Source organism: Ziziphus jujuba, chromosome 5 (assembly GCF_031755915.1).
Source record: "Ziziphus jujuba cultivar Dongzao chromosome 5, ASM3175591v1".
In the NCBI taxonomy this organism is placed as follows: domain Eukaryota; kingdom Viridiplantae; phylum Streptophyta; class Magnoliopsida; order Rosales; family Rhamnaceae; genus Ziziphus; species Ziziphus jujuba.
Genome location: NC_083383.1, coordinates 16147968 through 16158323, shown reverse-complemented (window position 1 = coordinate 16158323; position 10356 = coordinate 16147968). Strand labels below are relative to the sequence as shown.

Genomic DNA, 10356 nt, shown 5'->3' with positions numbered 1-10356 from the left:
TGCAATTAAAATGTTTTATTTATTTTTTATTTTTTTAGAGTTCAATTTGGATTAAAATTATTTTAGATTTAAAATATTGGTCCAATCTGGTCCAAAACTCTCTCCAACCCAAAAAACCCATTTCAAATATGGCCGAGTCTGAATATTTAAGACCGAATTGAGCTGAATTTACATCCGAACAAGAAGCAATTACAACGAAGAGGAAAATGCCCATAAACTTTCAAAGAATGCAAAAGGTTGTGAACTTCCAAGTACATTCCTCTCTTCAACTCATGCGGGTTTTTATTTATTTTAGTTTTTTTCACAAGATTATCTTCACAAACAAGCTAATCAGAACTGAAATTAGATAATTGCTAAAAACAACATTCAAAATAAATTTTTGTTTTTGGACGCAATTAAATAAAATTAGAACTAAACAAATTAACAAGCTAATATCTCTTGATTCTTATCATATACTATTCTATTCTCTCTCTCTCTCTCTCTCAAAGGCTATTATGTTTATTCCAAACTCTTCAATCCTTTTTTTACAGTCACTTTATATATCCAAGCAAACCTGCAACATGATTTCTTAAAACTACTACATAATATAATCAAATTATTTCCTTTTCTTTTTTATTATCAATATCAAGGCAAATTTCTTGAACGAAATATGAAGATGACAAATATATTAGCAATTTATTTTATCAATCAGCCCTCCCAATTCCTTCGTATCTCTAGACGCTGCACTGACTCGATGAAGGTCCTGCAAAACCACAAAAGCCAGACAAATATTGTTACTTATTGTTATTTACCTCGATCGCATAGTGACTTAATTAACTTTCATTAATCTTGTAGTTTATATTTTGATCAAATATTGACTTATACCATCTGGTAATTTATTCATCAGTTTGATCTGTTTAAAAATTCAAATAAAAGAAGGGAGTAAAGTTCATGTATATGTTTCTTTCAATGATCCAAACAGGAGTGTCACATATGCAACATATTGTTAATCAAACGATATAGCAAAAATGTAATTAAAAAATAAGTCTTTAAATGAATAAGTAAATTACAATACAAACCAATAAAATATTGGCATATTATATGGTATGTTTGTGTAATTCAAATACTTTTTTATATTTCTTAAGGGGACAATATAGTGAAAAATAAAACTATTTTTTTTCATATAATAATCTTAAATTTGAGTTTCCACCCAAAGATAAAAAAAAAAAAAAAAAAAATGGGATCATCTTTGAAATAATTTATTCTAGCAACACTATGGACTCCTTTATTACATTAGACTAGATTGAGTTATTTTAAAGTCCAGCGAAATGAGATTGATGAGATTGCATTGATTAAACTACATTTAAAATATTTGAGTTCAACCCAATCCAATCCTGGTTCATATATATTATCATATATTATCAAGTGCTCTCAAGTTTCTTTTGGGAAGTTAAGATTACAAATTTCTTTTTATGACCATAATTAGTCAAACAAATAAATGTTTGAGAAGAGAATAATAGACCATTTTAAAATAATTAGAAGTGTAGTGTAAGATATAAATACATACTTCCATGGAACATCTGCTGCCAGGAGCCAATCTCCTTCTTTATCTTGATAAGTGAGTATATAATCTCCACCATTTTGGTTACATCTTTGGTCTGTGCACATACACACAATTATATATAAAATTAGAGATTGTCTTGGTTTTTTAATTATAAATTATTAAATTTTTGAAGGGGTGAATGAATCCCAATAATTAATATACTTACATTTGGAGAACATAGAAATTAAAGTGTTTTTGAGGGTGTGATAGGAGTGATAGAGCCTCATATCAATCTTCCTTGTAATTGCTACTCCTTCCATCTTCACTTTTACGTACATGGAATTATTGGATCCATCACTACTATTTCCCTTAGCCCTTGGCTTATTCTGCACAAATCCACCACCACCATGGACATGGAGCATCTTTTTTCTTGATGACTTAATGGGTGGCCACCCAACAAGTACAGCATCTTCTTCATCTTTCCTAATAACATTACTTAATTTGAGAGTTAGTTTCATTAGCAATTTTTTGGATCAATTAAACTGTAATTCAGCTGGTCTTTTGATCAAATATAGTCTACTTAAGGCTTTAGTCTCCTTAATTTATATAATATTTATTCGAAATTTTTAATAATTATCACCAAAATTCAGATTTTTTAAAGGAAAAGAGCACAGTTTCATCAAGCGTCTTATAATTTTCATAAAAAGCTCCTAAATTCCAAACATTTTTTTTTTTTTTTGGCGAAGACTATGCTGACTATGAAAAATAGTTAAAGTAAGATTGAACTAAGAAAAAATTTCATCATATCAAAAAGAGAATATGATATAATAATGTAATAAAACTCTCACAATGAGATTGAATAAAGTGACAAACAAAATTTCACTTAAATTTGACTTATTCATGCCTAAATATATATTCTATGCATACTAATCCCAATAAAAAAGAGGAAAAACGAAATAGGGTAGGTAAATAAAGCAGGGAATTGTATAGATAGGAATATTAATATTTCATTGCCCATAAAAGGGACAAGAGGGAAATTTTAATTAAGCACTTTTTTCTCCACCACTTTTTGCATTACTTTATTTTCTCGAAGCAACAAAATATGCTAAAATGGTATCGTAACTAGCAAGATTGCCTGGAACTTTTGTCCAGCTTAAAATATACTAAAGATAAAAGCAGCTTTTTTCAATCAAATCTATAATAATTTTTGAAAACTTCTATGAGTTTATCACAACCTCCAAAAATTATATATATATTTGAATAGTTATATATAGTAGCTCTAGGTTGACATATATACTATATACAGGTATATAGGATGATTTTACCATTCAGATCGTCCGCATGCAAATCAAGAAAAAAAACTATAATTTTTCTATGTAAAAGAAAAGACGATGGTCGTTTTTTCTTTCAATTTGTATGCAGATGGTCCAGATCTTCAGGTATGTATACATGTATATGCAAAAGTCTAATACATACATATATAAAAGCATATATATGCTAAACGTCTGACATTCAATTTACAAATAATTTAGGTGAAATATTCCAGGATTATAGGTAATATGACGTGAAACATCTAACTTATGCTAGTTGATTATATATATATATATATATATATTTAACCAACCTAATAATGGTTTCAGAGTCTATTTCTTTGTCATGTCCCTTCCGATCATCTTCTTCATTGGGCTGTCCATTCCACAACAACAAAGGCCTAGTCTTTGAAGCTGCCACATCAATCTCCCCGAAAGCTTCCTCGTAACTACGCTTGTTTTTAACACAGCTATTCCTACTTTCCAAACACCCACCTCCACGCCTCGAAATCTTTTTAGGCAGCAACTCGAATTTGATGGGATTGTAAACAGGAAGTGCTAGCCCAAGTTCAAGCTCCATAACATGCAAAAACACTAAATTAACAAAGAAAACACAAAGAAAAAAAGGGTTTTAATTTAGTGGTAGCAAGCAAGTAAAGCAAAGCGTAGGTTTTGGGGTTAACTGGGAGTTCAAAAGCATACATATATATATATATATATCTATATATATCTATGTAGAAAGAGAGAGAGAGAGAGAGAGAGAGAGAGAGAGAGAGAGAGGATGGGAAAAGAAGCAAAAATGTCCGGAGGAATTAGAGGAAGTAAGGGACAGAATGGAAGTTGGGTCGGCTAAAAGTGTAGCAATGACACAGACAGGTGAGAAAAAGAGTGCACCATCGTGCGTTGGAACGCTAGTTCCAGCTTCCATATCCTTTTTTACCCTCCCAACCTTCACTCTTGCTGTCCCCCCACCACTAACTCAACCTCTCTCTCTCTCGCTCTCTTTTTTTCTCTTCTTTATCTCCAAGTTTTAGTGTTTTAATTAATTGAGATCTTAAACTAGAATTTAATCGATCTGAATCAGCAGTGGATTCGTAATCTTCTGTCCTTTTATTTTTCTATCCTTGTTTTTATCCGTTATTAATATAATACTATCTCATTTACAAATATTTCACAAATAAATTAAAAAAAAAAAGAAAGTGAAATAAATTAATTATTTTTTAAAACGAAATGAAATTCTATCATGATAATAATACTCCAAAAATAAATTTTAAAAAATAAATGAAATAAATTAATTATTTTTTAAAATAAAATTGTATCACCGATAATGATATAAAAATCTATGCCATCAATAGTTGGTTATTGTTTCTTTGAAAGAAACAAAATGAAGTTACAAAAGCATATGCATATTTTATAGTTGAAATGGTAATTTCCAAAAAGCTATAGATTACCTATTGAATGGTAGTTGGGGAAAAAAGTTTTCACATTTTTTTTGCTTTTTAATGATTAATGGTTTCATATATGGAAATCATTATCTTATCGATCATCCAATTAGAGTGTGAAAACGTATGTATGTGATAATCAGTTTTGTTTTGTTTTGTTTTGCCGTATAACGAAAGAAAATATTGATCTTGATGATGAGTTGGTGATGTGTCAGGAACAGTAGTTTATATATCTATGTATGTATGTATATATCTCGTTCCGTGCATCCAAACACATGTGCTTTACGAATATAATATATGGAAGGAACATTAATTATTTTTTTTGGCAAATAGAAGGGAACATTAATTAGGTAAGCAATTAATCACCATTCACCTAAGCAATATCCATATATATTTTTTTAATTAAATTTACGCTAAGACGTTTATGTCTACTTTTCTTATGTAAATTGTAGAGGTAACGTCAATTGTCAAATGTTATGATCGATGCTTCCTTTTATAGAATTTAATTTTTTAAACCCATCATTTTTTTTAAGAAAATTTTTTTTTGAATCATCTAATGGTTGAAAATAAGAATCCCTCATGATTGCAAGCCTAATAAAGTTTAATAAATAAAACCAAACGAAATTGCAAACCTATAATATTTGCCACGCTATAAACTCTTTCAATTTATGTACTGATCTCGAAGTAGAAAATTCTTGTATAATATATTTTTACCCTTTGTACTCATTTTGTAAACATAAATATATATATATATATACAACTAAATTTTTATCTGATTTAATAGTAAAACAATTAGAACTTATTTTTATAATTTTTAGATCATTTGGGTTCTTAAAAGGTCTATTATGTTAAGATAGAGTTTTAGCATATTATTACATATGATCAGCAATTGAATTTTAAATTTTAGATTTTGATACGATATAATAAATAATAATAATAAAAGATTTAATTTTTTTTCTTTTTTGTCTTTTTGTTTGCATTTTCTCTCTTTGTAAACTTTACTAGCCCAAATTAAGGTTATAATTCAATTAGTTACTTTAAAGATAATTCTTTACCAAGTACTATATATAAGACTAATTAATCCAACTGCTAATTCAGGAATATTTTACATTCGACCTCCAATCCAGAATACAAAACTCTATATGCAAAACCTTGCATATAAGTCCAAACAATGTGCAACATATACTTTATATATATATATATATAGTAGCTTTATAGTACGGATCATACTTAAGCTGATGCTTTTTTAAATAAAAACGTCAGTTTTATTGTGTAAGCTGTGTACACATTCACAACAAAAATCGATGTTTTTTTCAAAAAGTATCGGCTTAGATATGGTCCGCATGCGGACCAGTCCATACCATAAAAAAAAAAGCTGGAAAGTTTAATATTTATAAATTCACATGATAAGTTTTATTTTAATTTTCAAAAACAAGTCCAAGAACATGTCGGCAAACACCCGTCAAGCACAGCATGATGCTTGAACTCTATCTTTGAGACTTCCATAATAATTGGGACCTAAAACATTCCCCTTTAATTTTTTTCTTCGTTGATTTGATTATGCAACTAATTTTTTTCCCATTAAATTATTAACGATTCTCTTTGTCGGAACTTCCTGGTACAATTCCACCCCAATAATTAGGGGAGGGAGGGAGGGGGAGAGAGAGAGAGAGAGAGAGAGAGAGAGAGAGAGAGAGAGAGAGAGAGAGAGAGAGAGAGAGAGAGAGATAAGGATGATATATGTTGAGTTTTTAGACAAAAAACAACCCAACAATTTATTATACGTTTGGTACGTTTTCCTGCTTCCCTGTTTCTCTGCCCTTCTGGCTCCATCTACAACTACAAATATTGTAGGGCATGCAATTCAAGCTAATACTTCACAAATAGGGTACCTCTCGTGATGTCCACGTGACAATCTGGGTTTTGGTTCGACCGCGAGCACATTAACCCCCAAATTCAAAAGATGAGTATATCTATCATCATCAAACCCGTAAAAATAAAATAAAAATAAACCTTAAAAGGATGATGGGTCTCATCAATCTTGCCTTGATGACGCTCGTGTGGTGGAACCTAATAGGGACCCAAAATTCAAAATGATTAACTCACTGTCCCTTTAGCTGGCAGCTCGAACTGATTACAAATTAGAGTCAATTTTTCTGGACACCTTTCTTTTTTAATAATAATATTATTATATTTTATTTATTTCGTAAACATGGAAAGAATTGATGATGATAGAGTTCATGAACCTGTAAACGAATTTGTTGAATTAATTGAAGTTTATGGGGAATGCTCCCCAAGCCAGCTTTTAGGTCTATACACCCACATGATGTTCATCGATTAGTAGTTGTCAATAATGCTCATGTTCTTTGAATGTAATTTGAATCTATTGCCTATATTTTCCTTTTTGATCTGCTAGCTAGCTAACTAGCTAGGTACTTAACAAAAGTTCAATTCTTCACCTTTCAATTATATTATTATCCAAGGGAGTTCTGATACTTTACTCAATTCCAAGTTCCAAATGTGATCATGGCTTTGGTCTAGCTATCTTTCTACCATGTAGAATCTCAATTTGAAAATAAAAAAACAAATCGTTGTTATTAGAATAATTCTTCTAGTAACAATTTGTTTTACTGGCTTTAGTTATCCTTGATGTGCCAATGTACTATGGTTGAAAAACTAATATAAACTAAATGGTTTATTATATTTTGGTCTCATCTAATTTGAAGAAGTTACATTTTAAGATTTTAAATTTAAAATGTTTTGATTTGGGCTTTTATGATTTAATTTGATGCATTTTACTTCAATTGATTTTTTTGACTGACAATATTTAACAGTTTCGTCAAATTAAACCAATATTATTTTTAAGAAATTGCATTTTAATGCCTCCAAATTACCCTTAAACTAAAATTAAATAACAAAACTCTTTAAAGAATAAGTGAAACTTGATAGAAACAAACCAATAAAATAATATCACATCACTTTATAACTAAAATGCTAATAAACAAACTGATAGTGATTATATATACTAGTATTGCACAAGTTATATAACATGCCTCCATATTGATCAACTGAGAAATAATGTTTTGTGAAAGAAAGAGAACCATTGAATCAAACTATGTATAAAAAAATCAAAGGACATATAGCAAATCTTTTTAATTAATAGAAATAATGTATTTATTTTTTGTGTCAATTGCAAATAGATATCTTTGACTTGTGAAATTCAGCAATTTAAACCCTCCTTTATTAAAAATAGCGATGTACATTTTTAATTTTTTTAATTTGTTGCACATTGATCCAATATTCAATTTAATTATCAAACAAATTAGTAATTATTCATTCTCAAAACTTTTTTCTATAATGAAACTAAAAACAATAACATATGTAAATAAAGAGAGGGAAAAAAAAAAAAGCCATATAGATGAAATCATTATCAATTTTGTTTATTAAATTAAGAATTTGACAAATTCATACTAAGATAAAAAAAAATTAAAAACCTAAATTACTACTCTTTTTTGAAGTCAAAAACTTAGATCTAAACTTAACCTTATATTTTGTAGCAGCAGATATATAAACCGTACCTCATAATTGGTCCTACCTAGTCAAGTTGATAACTGGTGAACCCTTATATTATATATGTGGCAGACAAAGCACTTGAAAGAAGAAAATGACAGAAGGGAGTTAAAAAAATCCTGACCCAATCTAAGTCCCCATATGCCAACTTCTAGATCCCACTGGGGGGATTTAGAGAATGAGGTGGCCGGTTAGATCATGCACAGACGGGACCAATATCCATCAAAAGAAGGACCAAACGAATAGTGAGAAACTGATGGTTTCTTACCCAACCCCTAAAAAAATATAAAAAATAAAAAATAAAAAATACTGGTGGCTTAAATGTATCTGCATTTCATCATCGCCTCCTCGAATAAACGAAATCGGCAGTTTGGTGCCAAAATTCATTATTTCCTTTAAAAAACATATAAGTTTAAATATTTTCTTTTACTTAACTGTAATTTACTTATTTAAAAATTTGTTAGAATAATTACATTCTTAATTAATTAAAAAGTAAGGGGGAAAAATAAATTTAGTAACTTGGATTCGATTTTAAATTGTATTAGTTTTTTACTTTTTTTTTTTTAGTTTTCAAATTTATAGTCAATTGAATGCCTAATAATATCATTAACTAACATTAACAAATATTTAAAATAAATAAATTTCATATAATTAGATGGAAAAATAAAATAAGAAAAATAATAAAACAATATGTTACCAAATAGCATCTTAATTAAACATGTTATATCCGAATTTTATTTAGTTCAATTTTCTTTATATATATATATATATATATAATAAAAATTAGAGCTGATTTTTTGGTGAAGATCATTCAATTTATCCTGAAAGACATAATGACGTGAACAAATAAAATAGTTCCATATTGATTAATCCATTTATTTTTAGATGTTAATCTATTTTTTAAAACATATCTTTGATGTTAATCCTTTGAAAAATATTTACTTTTTATTACTAAATAACTAATATAAGAAAGTGATTTTTGAAGGAGCATTGAAATTTATATGGAATTATATGGGTCCCATTTTTAGCATTTACATTAGCAAATCTTTCAAAATTAGCTTGAATACAATGTCCAAAAGAACATTTCTATATTAAAAATATAAAAATTCAAATATAAAATTATTGTTAAAAAAGAAAAAGAAAAAGAAAAAAAAAGCCAGTGCATTTGTTATTGGACTGTGGACTCTGGTCCAGTTTGGTACCGCTACTATCGTTGGACAAATGGCAAGGACCCCACATGCTTTGAGTGCAAGTGGGAAAGCATTTTTCTAACCAAAAAAGTATTCAATGCCCTAAATCATCTCAAAGAGAGGTCCCCCTCACTGCACTGAGGGGATCAAAAGCAACCCAAGCAAATAACTCCATTTTAAAGGGATATAAATAAAGAAAGTTGCTTCTTTTCCCTTGGCTTTTGGGATAAGAGAAACCCTTGTAATTAGGATTGAGACCCATATAAATATACCCTAATTCAAAGTACATGTACAGATAACGTCATTTTCTTTTTCCAAGTCCATTCAGTAAAATTCTCACTCTGTGATGTTCTGACAATCCAAGCATCTCATTATTCGTTTTAAGTCGTTTGGAAAATGCTTGCTAGCTCCTGAATTTCCTTGGTCATGGCCGTTTATATACAAGAGGCACAGGTGAGGGCCCCGGAGGTGAACACGAAACATGTACAACTTTTTGTTATTAGGGTTTCCAACACTTCAGCGTGGCCAGTGGGACATCCTCTTCAGAGAGATTCTCAGCAACAAGTTTTTTGTCTTCTTTATTTTGCATCAAAGTGAAGCATCTAGGGGTACCCATGATGCTTCCTCTCAATGAATGATCTTGAAAAAGTACTACAATAAGACAAACATAAGAAAAAGACCAAACATTACATGAATGATATCACACATATTGGCAATATATATAGTCATTGTTTTATAGGACATTGGAATGGTAAAACCATCAAAATGTCCTTTATTAGCCCTTAAATTGCTTAAGGGATTGAGATTAAAAAATTTATGTTAATTTGAAGATTATATCAATGTAATGAAATATGAAAGTCCTCAACAAAATAGTCAAGTGAACCCTATATTAACTTTTAAGTAATCATTGTTACATCTTTAGTTTTTGATTCATTTTTTAAACAATTCAAAAGCTTATAAAAAAAGTTTAAAAAATTATCAATTCTTACTTAAGAATATATATATATATATATATATAGCTTTCGTACGAGTGCACATGTGGAAAGGCATGGAAAAAAGATGATGCAGCACTCCACATGTGGAGAAATGAAATGCATAACATAAGGTGTTCATGTAAATTTATAGCAAAACTATATATATATATATATATATATCAATTTTGATATTTTGAAACGTAGTTCCTACTTTAATTGTTCAAAATCTACCATATAATATAATGAGTTAAAATACATACATAATAATGTGTTAGGTTCTAAAGATAATTAAATTCTCAAATAATTTTTCCGTTTTAATTATTAAATAAAATATTATTTAATTTTAAG

At 29.0% G+C, this 10356-nt stretch overlaps 1 protein-coding gene across 2 annotated transcripts; it reads right to left on the bottom strand.

Moving 5' to 3' along the window:
- Positions 1–207: 207 nt before the first annotated feature.
- Positions 208–3554, bottom strand: LOC107421179 (auxin-responsive protein IAA29). Of its 2 annotated transcripts, none has more exons than XM_025074554.3 (4): positions 3147–3554; positions 1749–2017; positions 1547–1637; positions 208–742 (listed from the first exon to the last, which is right to left on the bottom strand). In XM_025074554.3, the coding sequence occupies exons 1-4, from the start codon at positions 3410–3412 to the stop codon at positions 688–690; spliced, it is 681 nt and encodes a 226-aa protein (XP_024930322.3). In that variant the 5' UTR covers positions 3413–3554; the 3' UTR covers positions 208–687. The 2 variants fall into 2 exon arrangements, with proteins under 2 accessions (XP_024930322.3, XP_015885846.3); XM_016030360.4 differs by having other exon boundaries at positions 1749–2005; positions 3147–3540.
- Between the last annotated feature and the right edge of the window lie 6802 nt (positions 3555–10356).

Excerpts from the sequence above, each read along its gene's own strand:
- LOC107421179 (XM_025074554.3), bottom strand. The coding sequence starts at position 3,412 with ATGGAGCTTGAACTTGGGCTAGCACTTCCTGTTTACAATCCCATCAAA. Across the intron at positions 2,018-3,146 it reads GACTCTGAAACCATTATTAG|TAATGTTATTAGGAAAGATG; the intron begins GTTGGTTAAATA and ends TCTCAAATTAAG. Across the intron at positions 1,638-1,748 it reads AATTTCTATGTTCTCCAAAT|ACCAAAGATGTAACCAAAAT; the intron begins GTAAGTATATTA and ends GTATGTGCACAG.